Source organism: Jaculus jaculus, chromosome 2, assembly GCF_020740685.1.
Source record: "Jaculus jaculus isolate mJacJac1 chromosome 2, mJacJac1.mat.Y.cur, whole genome shotgun sequence".
In the NCBI taxonomy this organism is placed as follows: Eukaryota; Metazoa; Chordata; class Mammalia; order Rodentia; family Dipodidae; genus Jaculus; species Jaculus jaculus.
This window is the reverse complement of record NC_059103.1, coordinates 111595129-111613221: the sequence shown is the minus strand read 5'-3', so window position 1 is coordinate 111613221 and position 18093 is coordinate 111595129. Positions and strand designations below refer to the sequence as shown.

The window sequence follows — 18093 nt, the reverse complement described above, 5'->3', positions numbered from 1 at the left end:
TGAGACCCAGCCTCAAACACCTAAAAACAAACAAACAAACAAACAACAACAACAACAACAAAACCAAGAACCGGGCTGGAGAGATTGCCCAGTGGTTAAGGCACTTGCCTGAAAAGCCTGAGGACTTGAGTTTGATTCCCCAGTACCCACATAAAGCCAGATGCACAAAGTGGTGCATGTGTCTAGAGTATGTTTGCAATTGCTATTGGCCCTGGTGCATCCATTCTCTCTCTTTCTCTCTCAAATAAATAAATAGTGCCTTCAACCACTAAGCCATCTCCCCTTCCACGTTCTTGCTGTCGAAATGTACTCAGAAATAATGGCATGTATACCAAACTGTTTTTCTTCCCTCAAATGGCAGGTAAAACAATTCAGTGTATAGATTATATATGCATATGATGAACACTCACACCATGTATATATGTGTGTGTGTGTGTGTGTGTGTACACACACACACAGAGAATGAGTAGTATAAGAGGGAGAGTAACACAAGGCTAAAGAGATGGCTAACCAAAGCAAGAATGAGTTACCTGAGCTCAGGTGCCCAGAACCCACTTGTAGCACAAGCATCTGTAATTCCATTGCGCTCAAGTAAGGATCAGAGACAGGAAGATTGCTGGAAGCTTATGATTCAGATAGCCTGGGGGACACAGTGGTGAGAAAGAGACCCTGCCTCACAGAACTTTGAGTTGTCCTCTAACTTTGACCTCTACACATGTACTTTGGTACATGCATGCATGCATTCATAAATGAACACATATGTAACACACAAAATAGTAATATAAGAAATGATCCAGGCATGGTGGCACATGCCTTTAATCCTGTTACTGGGGAGGCAGAGGTAGGAGGATCGCTGTGAGTTCATGGCCACCCTGAGACTACATAGTGAATTCCAGGTCAGTCTAGATTAGAGCAAGACCCTACTTTGGGGGAAAAAAAATTCAGGTCTGGGAGATGGCTCAGTGGTTAAAAGTGCTTGCTTGAAAAGCCTGATGGCCTGGGTTTGATTCCCCAGTACCCCCATAAAACAAACACCTGGAGTTCTTTTGTAGAGGCAGGACTCCTTAACATGCTATCCATTCTCTCTCACACACATACCCTCTCTCAAATAAGTAAAACTTAAACAAATGGCTGGGCGTGGTGGCACCCAACTTATCCCAGCGCTCAGGAGGCAGAGGTAGGGAGATCATTGTTCAAGACCATCCTGGGACTAATGCTAGATGAGTGTTCTACCAGTGAGCTACATCTTCCACCCGTGTGAGTCATTCATTCACATATACATACATACGTACATACATACATACATACATACATACATACATATATATATATGTATATAAAATATATAATTTTTTCTTTTTTTAAATTGTTTCTGGTTTTTTGAGGTAGGGTTTCACTCTAGCCCAGGCTAACCTGGAATTCACTATGTAGTCTCAGGGTGACCTTGAACTCATAGCAATTCTCCTACCTCTGCCTCCTAAGAGCTAGGATTAAAGGCATGAGCCACCACATGTGGCTTTTTTTATTTTTATGAGGAGAGAGAAGGAGGAAGATAGAGAATAGGCACATCATGGCCTTCAGCCACTGCAAATGAACTCCAGATGCATGTGTCCCCTGTGTAACTGGCTTATGTGGGTCCTGGGGAGGTGAACCTGGGTCCTTTGGCTTTGCAGGCAGAAGTCTTAACCACTAAGCCATCTCTCCACCGCCTATATTTACTCATTTCAGAGAGAGAATAGTCATGCGAGGGCCTCTAGCCCCTGTAAGCAACTCCAGACGCATGTGCCCTTATGCATCTGGCTTACATGGGTCCTGTGGAATAGAGCCAGGGTCTTGAGGCTTTGCAGGCAAAAGCCTTAACCACTAAGCCATTTCCCCAGCCTCCTATATAGTTTTTTTTTTTTAAAGATTTTATTTTATTTATTTATTAGAAACAGATTGGGGGAGTTATAGAGAAAGAATGAGAATGGATGTGCCAGGGCCTCTAGCTACTGCAAACAAACTCCAGACTGATGGACTACCAAGTGCATCTGGCTTACTTGGGACCTGGAAAATTAACCCTGGGTCCTGAGGCTTTTCAGGCATGCACCTTACCGGCTAAGCCATCTCTCCAGCTCTGATTCTATTTTTAAGCATGACTTCTTGGATGAGAGTTGCTAACCTGAAGCATACCCACCAGTCTCTCCTCACCTTTCAGGTTAGGTTTCTAAACAGCTGTGCAAAGCACACAGCAGCATGCTAGGCATAGTCGGCTTTTCACAGGCTAAGTCGGGTTTTCCCTTTGAGGTAGGACTCAGTCAACAGTCTGGCACAGTATGCTTCTGTCCTGACAGAAGGCTTCTCCTGCCAGCTGTGCTGGAGACTAGAACTGCGCAGACTCAGAGGATGTGGCCTCCTCCACTTTACATACCCCAGAGTCCACCTAAGAAGTTGGGGTGTTTCTGTATAATAATTCCCACAGGCTCACCCCTTCTTCTGCTTGTCAGTAGAGACGTGCAAGGCTTGCTTCTCTCTTCTTTTTATTTTATATTTTTATTTGCAAGGAGAGAAATTGGGGGCGGGGGCAGGGAAGAACACGCCAGGTCCTCTTGCCGCTGCAAAGGAACTCCAGATGCAGGTGCCACGTTGTGTGTCTGGCTTTACGTGGGTGCTGAGGACTCAAACCTGGGGCCCTCAAACTTTGCAAGCAAATACCTTTAACTGTTGATCCAGCTCTCTAACCCCTTGCTTCTTTTAATTCTTTAATTTTTTAATGTTATATTCTCTAGTCTGTCATCCTGTATAAAATTGTAGGATCCTACCTCCATCCTCCTTTGGCATTTTGTGCTCTTGTTTTTTCTCTATAGCAAGTGCCTTAACCGCTAAGCCATTGTTCTAGCCCATCTTTATGTTTTGCCTAATGTGTTTTCATCTCTTTGCTTCCTGTGGTATATGTGTGTGTAGTAGTGACTTAGTAGTGACAAGAGTTTGCTTTTACCTTTGTGTGTCATGTGCATGTGTTGTGCACAGTACGTGTGGGGAGGTGAGAGGGCCACCTTGGGTGTCAGTCCTCGTCTTCCGCTTTGTTTGCCGGAAGGGTTCTCGTGTCTGCCACTCAGAATGCTGGGCTAGCTCACTCAGGAGCCTTGAGATTATCTCCACCGTGCCTCCCATTGTTGTAGACATGTTAAGATCACAGGCCTATTTGTTTCCTCCTCCCCCCACCCAATTAATTGATTTATTTGTCCCAGGGTCTCTTGCTGCTGCACCTGAATACCTGCCTGGCTTTGTGTATGTGGCTAGGGACTCGAACCCAGGCCAGAAGGCTGTGCAAGCAAGTGTGGTTAACCACAGAGCGATCTTCATAGCCCCTCCATAGCTGGTTTTCCATGAGTTCTAGGGAACTGAACTCTGGTCATCAAGCTTATGCAGCAATCACTTTTAACCGCTGAACCACCTCCCTAACCCCTGTTTTGACCTTTCCATCATCCTTGGTATGTGGCCTAGGAGCCTATTGGAGCCCTATGGGTAGACACCGATGGGTTGCTAAGCAAGTCATCATCCCATCAGGAGGACCCTGTGGGACTACCACTGGGGACTCTGCAAATGCCTTTGTAGAAAGAAGTGTGAAGACTGATGCCAACCAAGTCAGTCATGTTTTATTGATTATTACTGTGTGCCTGGCGCTGAGCATTGTCAGGGAGAGGGAACATAAGCGATGGAGAAGAAGCGAGGTGTGTGTAACAGGGAAGAAGAGGGGAAAGGAAGGAAAGTGTGGGGAAAGGAGCAGGAATTGAGTAGAGATGGAGTTTTGCAAACCTTAGGGGACTTGCCTAGGCCACCCCAGCTGCTTGGAGGAGCAATTCCAAAACATGTTTGACCCTGAAGAACTTAGAGCTGTGGACTGCAGCTTTGTGATCTTTGTGTTGTAGCCTTTTGAAAGAGGAGATAATAGTAACAAGTGGTGTCTAGTGTGGAAACATTGTAGTTAACAATTTGAATTTCAAGGAGAAGGATGTAAAAGACCTTATCAGTAGTCTTAGTAGGTCTATGAAGGACTGTGCAGTGATGCACTTTGGGAAGGAAGTGCAGACAATTAAAAGTGATTTAAAGTGATTACAAATTTCATATAATGTTGCCATTTGTATCAGAGAGTTTGTTAGGTCTCTGTTAAAGTAATTTCTCACCGCATACTTTGATCCTAAGAATATTTGAAGAAAAAGAAAGTAACAGTGCCAAGCTAGTTAGGGGTTAGTCCCTTCAGCTTCCAGGGATACCTGCAGGGAAAGGAAGCAGCTGCAGGGAGTATTGCTCAGAAAGTTCTAGTGCGAAGGCCACCTGCCCAGATTGGAGAACAGAGGTCTTTTCCCAGAATCCATTCTAGTTCTCAAAGAGTCCTAGAATTTATTTTACATTATTTATTTACTTACAAACACAGACAGAGAGAGGAGAGGAGGAGACAGATAGGGAGAAATGGGCACATTAGTCACTGAAATGAACTCCAGATGCATGAGCCACCTTGTGCATCTGGCTTTATGTGGGCACTGGAAATCAAACCCTGCTTGGCAGGGTTTGCAGGCAAGTGCTGTAATCACTGAGTGATCTCTTCAGTCCCTAGAATTTATTTTGCATCAGGCAAAGTTGTTCATACTTTAATCCCAACACTTGGGAAGTGGAGGCAGGATGACCGGGAGCTCAAGACCAGCTCTGCTGTGTCTGTGTGTGTGTGTGCACGTGTGTTGGGGCCAGGTTAGAACGCTGAGTGTCCTCTCCTGTCACTTTTATTTGACATTTTTCAAGGTAGGCTGATCTGGAATTCACTATATAGTATCAGGCTGGCCTTGAACTCACAGCTACCCTCCTATCTCTGCCTCCCAAGAGCTGAAATTTAAGGCATGTGCCAACATGCCTGGCTCATCTGCCTTTTTTTTAATGTGGTTGCTGGGGATGGAATCTGGGTTCTTATGGTGTACTGCAAGTACTTGTATGTACTAAGCTATCTTTTTACCACCTCGACATTTTTTGTATAGCATTGTATTCTTATGTGAAGATCTGTGGTTCTCTTGCATATTCAATATTCTACCCTTTCCTCCTTTAATTTTTTTTAATATTAATTTATTTGCTGGGCATGGTGACACACGTCTTTAATCCCAACACTCAGGAGGCAGAGGAAGGATTGCCATGAGTTCAGAGCCATCTTGAGACTACATAGGGAATTCCAAGTCAACGTGGGCTAGAGTGAGACTCTACCTTGAAAAACAAAAAATACACTAATTTACTCATTGGCAAGCAGGGGGTGGGGGAAGGGAGAGGGGGAGAGGGATAGGGAGAGAAGACAGACACGCAGAATGGATGCACCAGGTCCTCCAGTTGCCACAAACAAACTTGATATGCATGTGTTATATTATGTATCTGGCTGTATATGGGTACTGGGGAATCAAACTTGGGTTGTTAGGCTTTACAAGCAAGCACCTTAACTGCTGAGCCATCTCTGAAGCCCAGTCCTCCCCTCCCCCCACCCCTGGTGGAATTTTGCTATAATTCAGGCTGACCTGGAACACTTAGTACCAGACTGGCCTCGAACCCATGGTGATTCTCCTACAGCAGCCTCCTGAGTGCTGGGAGTATAGGCGAGTGCCACCACACCCTGCTCTTTGCTCCGTTTAATTCTGTAGAGGATGTTAATGCACACTGTGACGTTGGGCAGAACCCTTAGAACAGTGTGCTTTATTTATAAAATGAGACTTTAGTATTTTGCAAGCTTATTGTAATGTTTACATGGAATGTCATTTTTCAGAGGTCATAACATAATGCTTGGCTCAGAGTAGACATGAGAAAAATGTTACTTCCTTTCCTCCTTCCCATAACAAACCTATACACATTTTTTCCTTTCTGAATGGGCTTTGATTAATGGCCTTAAAATTCACTCTGTATTTGGCCTTTGACATGAGTCAGCTGTTTTGTTCATGTAACTTGGAATTAGTGAAGAACTATTTTCTAATTCAAGTGAGACCTCTGAATTGTGTCTCCAAGGCTCCTGCAGTCATGTGTACCTGTGTGTTTACTCATGGGGAAATGTTCACAGGCTGCTGTTTCTCTTTCAGATGAATAGATTTGCCATTTTCCACTGACTGGCAGCAATGGCATTCATGGAAAGAGTCAATAGCAGCAGCGGCGGGTAAGTTCAGCATCATGATTCACAGGCATGGTGCCATTTAACTGGAGATAGAGTCAGCTCTTCAAAGAAATGAGAACTGGGTATGGCGGTCCATCCCTGTAATCCCAGCACTTGAAAAATTGAGATTAGCCTGGATATAACTGATGGGCCAGTCAGGGCTACACAGTGATATGAGAGAGTGTGTGACGAAGAAAGAGAGAGAAGAAGAAGAAAAAGGAGGAGGAGGTGGGAGGCAGAGAAAGGGAGGGGAAGAGAAGGAGGGAAAGAAAGAAATATGGATGGAAATTCTTTTTTTTCCCAATTTTTATTAACATTTTCCATGATTATAAAAAGTATCCCATGGTAATACTCCTCCCCCCCCCCCGCTTTCCCATTTGAAATTTCATTCTCCATCATATCCCCTCCCCATCTCAATCAGTCTCTCTTTTATTTTGATGTCATGATCTTTTCCTCCTCTTATGATGGTCTTATGTAGGTAGTGTCAGGCACTGTGAGGTCATGGATATCCAGGCCATTTTATGTCTGGAAGGAGCACATTGTAAGGAGTCCTACCCTTCCTTTGGCTCTTACATTCTTTCTGCCACCTCTTTCGCATTAGACCCTGTGGCTTGGAAGGTGTGATCAAGATGTTACTCAGTACTCCAGTCACTTCTTTCCAGCACTATGATACCTTCTGAATCACTGGATGGAATTTCTGTGTTCATGGTACTGCCCTATGATGCATTGTTTTTAGAAAATGTATACCCATTGAAAGTGCTAAAACAAGCATCACATCTTATGTGAGACTTGCTGGAAGGAATTCTGGGTTATTTTATTCCTATCTCGTATCTTGTACCTTACATACTCAGTGTAGATTGTGGGGAATATACTAACTTTCTGAATTTTTTTTTTTTTTTTTTTGAGATAGGGTCTCACTATAGCTCAGGCTGACATGGAATTCTCTAAGTGTCACAGGGTGACCTTAAACTCACCGTGATCCTCCCGCCTGTGTCTCCCAAGTGCTGGGATTAAAGGTGTGCACCACCACTCCAGCGCTCTGAAGTAGTTTTGAGGAGTAACTCAGTGACTATCCAGACAGAATTCTTTGTTTTTTTCAAGGGCAGATCTCACTCTCATCTAGGCTGCCTGGAACTTACTCTGTAGCCCAGGTTGACATAGCCTCCAGAGTGCTGGGATTAAAGGTGTGCACCATCAAGTCCAGCCAGAAAGAATTTTTTTTTTTTTTTTTTGAGGTAGGGTCTAGCCCAAGTTGGCTTGGAATTCACTGTGTCATCTCAGGCTGGCCTTGCACTCATGACCATCCTCCTACCTCTGCCTCGCAAGTGCTGAGATTAAAGACATGTACCCCCATGCCTGGCAGAGCTTTTAAAAAAAGTTTTTGGAGGTAGGGTCTTACTCTAGCTCAGGCTGTCCTGGAACTCACTCTGTAGTTCCAGGCTGTCCTCAAACTCACAATCCTCCTACCTCTGCCTCCTGAGTACTGGGATTAAAGGTGTGTGCCGCCACAACAGGCCTTGTTTGAGTTGTTTATATTGTTTTTTATTTTGCAAAAAAATAAAGTATACAACTTAAGAAATAAAATAAAAAAATTAAGCAGTTTATCAAAACAAAAACTGCTATTCTTGGAGATTGAAATTGTACTGATCACTTCTCATCTAAACTCCCAGCTATTCCAAAACATAAAAGTATAAAAAATTGCTACTCATATTTACAGTATTGAATAAGACGTGATGGTGTCTATGAATTCTGGGTCCCTGGTTCCTTCCCCGTGTCAGTCTCGGGTGACCTTCCTCCCCACCACAGAGAAGACATGTGATCCAGAGCCTGGGCGGAACTCTCCCCATTTGTCTTTAGGATTGTAGTGTTCGGTGACACCTAAGTTTTACATTTTTGTATAGTTAAATGTCTTGTCCTTTATGGATTCTGATTTTGGCTGTACTTACAAAGGTCTCTCCTACTCCAAGACTATGAAAATAATGTCACATGCTCTTAGCTGACCTTTGTGTGATTTCATTTTTTGCCTTGAAATTAGGACTTGTAAACTGGTGGCCTGTGGGATGGATCTGGTCCACATGCGGGTTTTGGTTGGCCCTGCACAGCTCAGAAGGAAATTATTCATCAGTGCTCTTAAATAACTATTTAGACTTCTAGCTCTCCTTTTGAGAATTTTAAGATTTAGTAGCAGTGGGCTTACATTGCCACATAGCAACACTTCCGTTGAAGTTGCAGCAGTGATGACAAGCTTTCTGTCTGTGTCTTCTCTGGCTGTGTGTGTTTTGATTGATTGATTGATTCATTCATTTTTTTTTTTTTTTTTGAGACAGAGTCTCATGTTAACTCGCTGCGTGGCTGAGGACCTTGAACTTTCTGACCCTCCTTCATCTCTCCTTTCAAGTGTTGCATGTGTGCTGCCATTCCTGGCTCTTTTTTTTTGGGGGGGGGGGTTGAGGTAGGGTCTCACTCTAGCCTAGGCTGGCCTAGAACTCACAGTGATCCTCTGCCTCCTTGGTACTTGGATTAAAGGTGTGCACCACCATGCCCTGCTGGAGGTCAGAGATTTTTGGCTCATATGTATGCGTGTCTGTGTGTGGTATAAATGTGTGTGTATGTGGGCACACATGTTTTCCTTAGTTGCTCTTCCTTATTTATTTCTTTGTTTTGAAACGGGGGCTCTCCCTGAACCTTGAGTTCAGTTGGCTAGAGTGTCTTGCTAGTTGGGGGAGCCTCCCATGTCTGCCTCCACAGTGCTTACGCTAGCCTGGCTTTTTCATGGGAGATGGGGATCTGAACTCGGTTTTTCATGCTTGTGCACAGGCACTTTATGACTGAGCCATCTCCCTGGTCCCATATTAGGAGGCCAGTTTTCTATTTATTTTTTTTTTCTTCTTCTTCTTCTCTTTTTTTTTTTTTTTTTTAAGGCGGGTCTCTCTATAGCCCAGGATGACCTGGAACTCACAATGTAGCAGTAGGCTGTCCTGAGTTGCTACCTCAACCTTCATCATCCTGAGGAAAATGATGTTTCATAAATGTTTGCCTGAGCTGGGCGTGATGGTGCACACCTTTAATCCCAGCACTCGGGAGATAAGAGGTCAGCCTGGACTAGAGTAAAATCCTACCTCAAAACAACAACAACAAAAAGTTTGCTTGAGGGCCGGGGAAATGGCTTAGCAATTAAGGCATTTGCTTGCTAAGCCTAAGGACCCTGATTCTATTCCCCAGGACCCATATAAACCAGATGCACAAGGGGGCACATACGTCTGGAGTTTGTTTGCAGTGACTGGAGGCCCTGACACACCCATTCTCTATCTGCCTGTTTCTCTCTCAAATAAAAAATATATAATATCAAAAAGGTTTACCTGATTATGAGGATATATAAAAACAGTGAATCTAGCCAGGCCTGGCGGCACATGTCTTTAATCCCAGCACTCAGGAGGCACAGGTGGGAGGATTCTCATGAGTTCAAGGCCAACCTGAGACTACACAGTGAATTCCAGGTCAGCCTGAGCTAGAATGAGATCCTACTTCAAAAAACCAACCAATGAACCAACCAAACAAACAACAAAAATAAACAGTGAATCCATATGTTATAATTACAGAAGGCAGTGTCTGTGAAATAAGACACCACAACAGAGCCCAGAATGCGATGGAATTTAGGGGGTGGGGGACAACAGAGGGAATGGGCACACGGAGGTGTCTTGCTGATGAAAACCAACCCCTGACACATACTTGGCTTTATGTGGGCACTGGGAATTGATCCTCGGCCATCAAGATTGGCAAACAAGCACCTTCTCCCCTACCCGAGGTCAGTTTTTGAATTCTGAATTTCACAAGTGGCTTGGCTTCAGTACTCCTAGGTGTGTCAAGATGGTGATCCTGTCAGCTTCCAGGCCAACCAGACTGCTTTCTACAGACAGAAGACATCTGCTCTGTCACATGGCTCTGGAGGGTGTTGATGTCTTAATAACTTGGAAAGACACTGATAATTGACAGTTTCTTACAGTCCTTCATAGTTGGACTGACCTTTTTTTTTTGTTTTTTGTTTTTGGCTTTTCAAGGTAAGGTTTCACTCTAGCCCAGGCTGACCTGGAATTCACTCTGTATTCTCAGGGTGGCCTCAAACTCATGGTGATCCTCCCACCTCTTCCTCCCGAGTGCTGGGATTAAAGGTGTGTGCCACCATGCCTGGTTTGGACTGACAGTTTCTTACTTGCCTGGGTATCTTCACTTGTAACTCATTTGATCCACCCGTGAGTAAAGTCTAAAGTAAATATTGTCAGCTTTCATATTAATAAGAAAAGTCAACTGGGCACAGCGGCACATGCTTGTTGTAATCCCAGCATCCAGAGGCCAAGTCCAGGTGATCAGGAGTTTGAAGCCAGCTTTGGCTATGTAGCAAGAGTGAAGGCATCCCGGGCTACAAGGCCGTGTCTGTAGAAAGCAAAAGGAAAAGGGAGGGGATTGTTAGGAAGGGTTTTTGTTTGTAGTAATATTTACTTGATTTTTTTTTTTGGGGGGGGGGATAGAGAGAATGCATGAATGAATATGAATTAGGGCATGCCAGGGCCTCCTACCTCTGCAGGTGAACTCTAGACACTTATGCTACTTTGTGCATTTGGCTTTATGTGGCTATTGGGAAATCAAGCCCAGGATTGCAGGCTTTGTAGACAAGCACCTTTAACTGCTGCGCCAACTCTCCAGCCCCCACTGTTTCTTTTTTTAAAGTCTTGTTAGTTGTTTTGATGTTATTTATTTATTAAAAAGACATTTTTTATTATTGACAGCTTCTGTAATTATAGACAATCAACCCTGATAATTCCCTTCCCCCACTTTCCCCTTCATACTTCCACACTCTATCATATCCCCTTCCCCTCTGCATCAGTGTCTCTCTTATTTTAATGTCATGATCTTTTCTTCCAATTATGAAGGTCTTGTGTAGGTAGTGTCAGGCACTGTGAGGTCCTGGATATCCAGGCCATTTTGTGTCTGGAAGAATTCATTGAAAGGAGTCCTACCTTTCCTTTGGCTCTTACATTTTTCCCACCTTCTGCAATGGACCTCAAACCTTGGAAGGTGTGATATTAAGATGTTTCAGTGTTGAGCACTCCTCTCATTTTTTTCAGCACTATGGTGCCTTTTTTTGTTGTTTGTTTTTTTTTGTTGTTTGTTTTGAGTTTTTGAGGTAGGGTTTCACTCTAGCCCAGGCTGACCTGGAATTTACCATACAGTCTTAGGATAGCCTTGAACTCATGGTGATCCTCCTACCTCTGCCTCCCTAGTCCTGGGATTAATGCGTGTGCCACCACATCTGGCCTATGGTGCCTTCTGAGTCATCCCAGAGGTCACCACCATCTGAAAGGAGAAGCTTCTCTAACCAAAAGTGAGAATAGCATTAATATACGGGTATGACCATTAAGAGAAGTGCATACCAGTCAGTTTGGTGAACACAGTATAGCCAGCCAGCAGCAGGCGTCAATACTCCTAGGGCTCATGACATGCCCCATCATAAGTTTTTCAGTATTAGACATGTCTGCAGTCCAATTAGAGAGCAATTGGTTTCCCCCATTAAATAGACATGCTACTATTGCACCTATTGGCTCATTTTCTGGCTGGCTCAACTTAAGGCTTGCAGTGTCCACTGTTGTTTATCTACACTGATGAATTTTCTCCCTCCCATGGAGCTGCATGCAGTGTAGATTTTTCCAGCTTTCTGTCAGCTGGTCTATAGGGAGAATGTTTTCAGCTCGGCTCCAGCAAGATTTCTCAGTTACCTTGCAGCCAGAGCTTGTGGAGTCTTTAGCAATAGGGTCTTACTAACTATACCTGGGGGGAAACCAAGAGCACTGAAAATTTCCTAGTAACAATCTATGGCTTCTGGGTATGCCATTGTCCAAAACAGTAGGATTCCATATTTGATATAATTTATTTAAGTTTTTAATCTTTTCTCCATTTATTATTATTATTTTTCTTTTTTACTTCTTTGTGTGTTTGTCAAGCTGCATAGAATCTCTACTGCAAACAAACACCCATCTAGCTTTACATGGGTGGTTGGGGAACTAACTGAATTGGGCCAGCAAGCATTGGAAGCAGCCATCTCCCCAGGTCCTTCTACATTTATTTCAATGCTATGTCTCAATTCCATCACATTCGTGGGTCTTTGTTTTGTCTTACACTCTGCAGTCATTAGTCTCTCTCTCCCTCTTTCTCCCACTCGCTGTTTTGGTTTTCCGAGGTAAGGTCTCACTGTAAACCAGGCTGACTTGGAATTCACTCTGTAGCCTGAGGGTGGCCTTGAATTTACAGGGATCCTCCTACCTCTGCCTCCCAAGAACTGTGATTAAATACATGTGCCAACATGCCCAGCTTTTTTCTTTTTTCTTTAAATTTTGGAGGTAGGATCTCACTCTAGTGCAGGCTGACCAGGAATTCACTATGTAGTCTTAGGGCAGCTTCAAATTCACGGTGATCCTCCTACCTCAGCCTGGGATTAAAAGGCATGTACCACCACACCCAATTTATGCTCAATTTGTTACTGAGATTTAGGCATAGACAGGTCAAAGCTATAATACAGTCTGGGAAATGTTTACTTCATGGCTGAGCAAAACAAACAAACAAAAAGCATGTTAAAATAAAACAAAGACAGAAAAGAAATTTTATGTCATGCTGTCCTAGCAGATTGTTGTCAGGAGACTTGTTGATAATTGATAAGGATTTGAGAAGATTTGGGATTGCATTTTGTGAGGCATGGTCCCAGCAGCGCTTCAGTGGTGGAAACTCTCCTTCTGCAGAGAAGTCTGCAGTACTGTTTAACTCTCCTAATGGAGAAGAGGCCCCAATTAGTGAGGAAGCTACAAGGTGTTAAGCAGATTAACACCTATTATAGGAGCAGAGCTTCCCTGTGTGAGTAAATCAGGGACTAAATTTCCAGATGTTTACTGAAGAGATTAATGGCTGCAGACCATGTTTTCCTCAACTAGTGATTGGCTTGGGCATTGCATTGGGAGTTGTAAGATGTGAGATGTGAAAATGAGGAGGCCTCTGTATTTTCCAGGTGTCCTTACAAGCTAAGCTGGTGCTTACCCAGATTGTGCTTTCCTTTGTTCTGGGAAATGCTTGCTGATGGGCAAGTGTGTGTCATTGTCATAGTTATCTTCAAATGAGTTGTTCAGTTTCATGGGTTTAGGAGAGTTTAGTTTGGAGCATATCCCAGACCTATGGGAATCTTTTTTTGGAATTAATATATTTTTTTCCTCAATGGGGTAGTTACTTTGGGAAGAAAAAGATTAAAGCATAGAAGTAGAAATAGTGAGTAATGTTCCAGTAAAACCCATGCAACCTGTGCCCACATTGATAGGAACAGCTGAGTGAGGGAGTCTGGAGCCACTGTGTGGAGACTTTCTCTAACATGGTTATATAGGCAAAACTGATTACGTTTTAGAGGCTTGTTAAAGTAGAAATAAGGAGAGTTCGAGGCCAGCCTGAGACTATGTAGTGAGTTCTAGGTCAGCCTGGGCTAGAGCGAGACCCTACCTCAAAAGAAAGAGAGCTGATTAGTTGTGGCACTTGCCTGCAAAGCCCAAGGATCCAGGCTCTGTCCTCTAGTTCCCATGTAAAGCCAGATGCACAAAGTGGGGCATGTATCAGGAGCTTGTTTGCTGTGGCTAAAGCCCTGGCTTGCCTCCCCCCTTCTGTTTTCTTTTTTTTTCTCTCTCTCTCTCCTCCTCGTAAATAATAAGTGAGTAAGTAAAAATGATATTGGATGGGTATCTGGTGTTTACTGTTTGCATGTAGGTTGTACCTTTTATTCCATCATGAATGATGCACATGTGTTTTTATTTGGGTGGAGGCATTTGGGAGAGAGAGGAATTGAATAATTGTAACATGGTGGGTTTGTGCAGAGTCATCTTTAGACTATTCTGAGTACAAATGGCAGTGAGTAAGTACATGGGGCAGTTTTGAGATTCATTTGCATGTGACTTATCTCTCTCCTTCAGCCCTCAGCCGTACAGATGGCTGTCAACTGGAGGACAATGTCTCAATAATGACTTTCAATATAACACACACTGTCTAGGCATTGGCATCTTTCATTTTAGGAGATGGATTGCATGTCTTCGTCAGGATACCACTGGACGCTGTCTTGACACAGAGAAACACACTCTGGAGCTGTGACACTGTGTTCTCCTGTGAGGCTGTGCCTGAGCTTCCTTGGGAATGTGCGGACCAGTGTTAGGAGAGGATTTCCCACCGGCAAATATCTCAGTAGATGTAGATATATGATTTTAGAATTATAGGTATTTCTTTTTTTGAAAAAATGTTTTATTTATTTATTTGCCAGAGAAAGGGCGGGGGCAGAGAATGGGCATGCCAGGGCCTCCAGCCACTGCAGACAAACTCCAGACTTGTGTGTCCCCTTGAGCATCTGGCTAATGTGGGTCCTGGGGAATCGAACCTGGGTCCTTTGGCTTTGCAGGCAAATGCTTTAACTGTTAAGCCATCCCTCCAGTCCAGATACAGATATTTTTACAAAGATTTCAGTTGCAGTTTCTCCTGCTTTTCAGAAGTTTGAGAGAACATTATTTCAAACCCTGACTTTGTTTTCTGCTCCATATGATAATAATCCTTTCTTTTTAAATTTTTTTGTTTGAGAGTGATAGAGAGGAGGAGGAGGGGAGAGAGAGAGAGAGAGGAGAGAGAGAGAGAGAATGGGCGCACCAGGGCCTCCAGCCACTGTAAACGAACTCCAGACATGTGCGCCCCCTTGTGTTTGTGGCTAACATGGGTCCTGGGGATTCGAGCCTTGAACCGGGGTCCTCAGGCTTCACAGGCGAGCATCTCTCCAGCCCTATGATAATAATCCTTTCAATGATATATACTGAAAGAAGCAAAGGCAAGAAGAAGCTCGTGCGTGAATATGGGAAATCAGATGCCAGGGAATACAGGAGTTCGTCCTGCTTTCAAAAACTCCTGATGTCTGTGTTTAAAGATAGTGAAGCAACAACCCTGCGTAGTTTAATTTCCAGTTTTGGCTGACATGTTCTAATGCCTTGATCCAGTGATACCCTCTCTCTAACCCAAAATGTAGAGGGACACCGTAAAAACTTTTTATTCATTTATTTTCACGTGTGTGTATGGGTGTGTGCACGCTTGCACATGCCAGGGTGTCTTGCCCCTGGCAAATGAATGGTCATTTGGCTTTATATGGGTGTCTGGGAAATTGAACCTTGGCCTGCAGGTTTTGTAAGCAATCACTTTTAACTACTGAGCCATCTGTCCAGCCCTTCCCTACACCTTCTTTTAAAAATGTATGTGTGTGTGTTGGCGGTGGGGGGGGGGCATGCCGTGTGCCAGGGCTGCTGCTGCAGCAAGTGAATACCAAACACAAACACTGCATCTGGCTCACCTTTAACCACTGAGGCTTCGTTTCAGCCTTTTTTAAAAAAATGCATGTTTCAGCCTTTTTTTTTTTTTTTTTTTTTTTTTTTAATGCGTGTATGCACATGGGTGCACATTTGTGTGGAGGTCAGAGGACAACCTTGGGTATCTAGGCACACCATTCACCTTCTTTGAGACAGGGCTTCTCATAGGCCTGGAAGTCACCAATTAGGCTCGAGTGGCTTTGTGCTGAGCCCCAGGGATCCTTTCCTCCAAGTCTCCTCATTGTGTGCGTGTGTGTGTGTGTGTGTGTGTGTGTGGGGGTTGGGGAGGAGTAGGAAGGGGGCTACTGGTGTGGCCCACCATACCACTTAATTACACTTTACTGATGGGGCACTAGGTGTTTGCTTATTTTTAGGGCAGGGTCTCATGCTAGCCCAGGCCAATCTGCAACTCACTGTATCTTAGTGAGTATCTCAGGCTGACCTCAAACTCATGATGGTTACCTCTGCTTTCTGCTTCCCAAGTGTTGGGATTAAAGGTGTGTCACCATACCCTGGTTCTCAGAGACACTGTTTCTGCTGTTTCATAAGGAGCTGAGATGGTGGCTCCTACCTAAAATTCCAGCACTTGGTAGTTTCAGATGGGAGAATAGCTGTGAAATTGAGGCCAACCATACAGTGGGTTCCAGGTCAGCGAATGAGAACTTGCTTCAAAAACAAAACAGAACAAGCACTGCCACTATAGCTTAGTGGCAGAGTGCTTGCCTTGCATCCTCAAAGCCTATCTTCGGCACAGGCAAAAGCATTGGTACAAGGTAGATTTTATATGTATTTATCTAAGCAAGATGCTATTAGATTATTATGCTTTAGGGAGTAGGTCTTATTAAAGCTATCAAAAGAATGAAGTAGTTGAAGATTCTTGTTAAGAAGAGTCTGAAAGGGGTGGGAGAGATGGCTCAGCAGTTAAAGGCATTTGCTTGTAAAGCCTGATGGCCCAGGTTCAGTTCCCCAGGACCTGTGTAAAGCCAGATGCACAAAGTGGCACATGCATCTGGGGTTCATTTGCAGTTGTTGAAAGCTCTAGCGTGCTTGTTCTCACTCTCTCTTAAGGAAGTAAATAATTTTTTTTTTGAAGAGTGAATTCCAGCTCAGCTTAAGCTAGTGTGAGGCCCTACCAAGAAAAAATTTTTACAAGATAAGAAACAAAGAAAAATATCTTGTGCATTGTTGAAATTGCACTAAAGGATTGGGCTGAGGCTGTGGCTGTGTGATATAGCATGTGGCTCAGGTCCAAGCTTCAGTCCCCAGAACTGGGGATCTGTTGGTCCTGATTGGATCTTAATAACCTTAGTATAGAATCAAGTGCAGTTTATTATGTCCTTTCTTTAATTTTTAATCACAGAAATAGATGTTAGCCCAAGTGGAGAGAATACTTAATTTCTTTCCAAATACCCTTTTTCTCACACACATTATTTCTCAAGATTTTGCTGCCCTTAAAAGAAATCTATTCTTTCCTTTAAAAAGAAAAACCCTTAGCTGCAATATTTTCAAACAAATACCAGTCATCTGCTTTTTTCCATCCTGTGTACTTTATGTTGATCTCTTAAAATATATGTACATGGGCATTTCCCTGTGGAATCTCACCACCCGCCTCACACCCAGTAAAAACGAACATTGTAGATTTACCTAATGCCTACCCCAGCCCCAAACGTCTCAGATGTTTTTTAAATGTCTTGCTTCTAGCAGACCAGAGCGTACACATGCTTTCTACTTGGCTCCTGCGGCTTCATCTGGACTTCTCTCTCACTCATTTGTGGGTGGTGGTCTTGACCGTTCCAGGAAGACTTGTCCCATTGTGTGCTTCTATTTGCTTCCTGCTCTCTCCACCAGTGATTGTCAGCTGGGGACAGTTTTACTCCTTCTCCCCAGGGGTTATTTGGCAATGTCTGGAGAGATGTTTAGTCATCACAGTGTTGTGGGGGAGAAGCTGGGGATGTCGCCAAACACATGAGACAGCCTCAACCACAAAGGGATTACTGGCTTCAGGTGTCAGTGTTCTGAGCCTCTGAAACCTTGTGGTTCTACCCCTGTGCCTTCTAACATGGGAAGGGAACTCCAAAGCTTGGTAAGGGTTTTTGCTTACCAGTAGTCGAGCAAGGGGTATGTGAGTGTGTATATGTATGTGTGGATTTTTGGTGGTACTGGGGGTTGAATCCACAGCCTCCTTCGTGCTAAGCAGAACTTTACTACCGAGCTCTACCCTCAGCCTCAGACAACTTTAAAAGTGTATGTTACAATTTAATAATTAACGTTTTGAGATACAGTGTCTTGATGTATACCCTGGCCTGTCCTCAAACTCCTGAGTGCTGGGTTTACAGGTACCAGTTGTCATACCTGGTTACAAAAGTAAATGGTTAGGGCTGGAGAGATGGCTTAGTGGTCGAGGCGCTTGCCTGCAAAGCCAAAGGACCCAGGTTCAGTTCCCGAGTAGGCCAGATGCACAAGGTGGTACATGTGTCTGAAATTCATTTGCCACAGCTGGAGCTGGCAGGCTCATTCTCTCTC

At 43.9% G+C, this 18093-nt stretch overlaps 1 protein-coding gene across 2 annotated transcripts in view; it reads left to right on the top strand.

Moving 5' to 3' along the window:
* Aff1 (AF4/FMR2 family member 1) overlaps positions 1 to 18093 on the top strand; it is a 214019-nt gene that overhangs the window by 14694 nt on the left and 181232 nt on the right. The window contains exon 2 of one of the 2 annotated variants that reach the window (XM_045143706.1): positions 6084 to 6157. In XM_045143706.1, coding sequence (XP_044999641.1) covers positions 6120 to 6157 — 38 coding nt within the window. In that variant the 5' untranslated portion in view covers positions 6084 to 6119. Of the gene's footprint in view, positions 1 to 6083; positions 6158 to 18093 lie in introns of those variants that run through there. The other variant, XM_045143707.1, reaches the window with a different exon arrangement.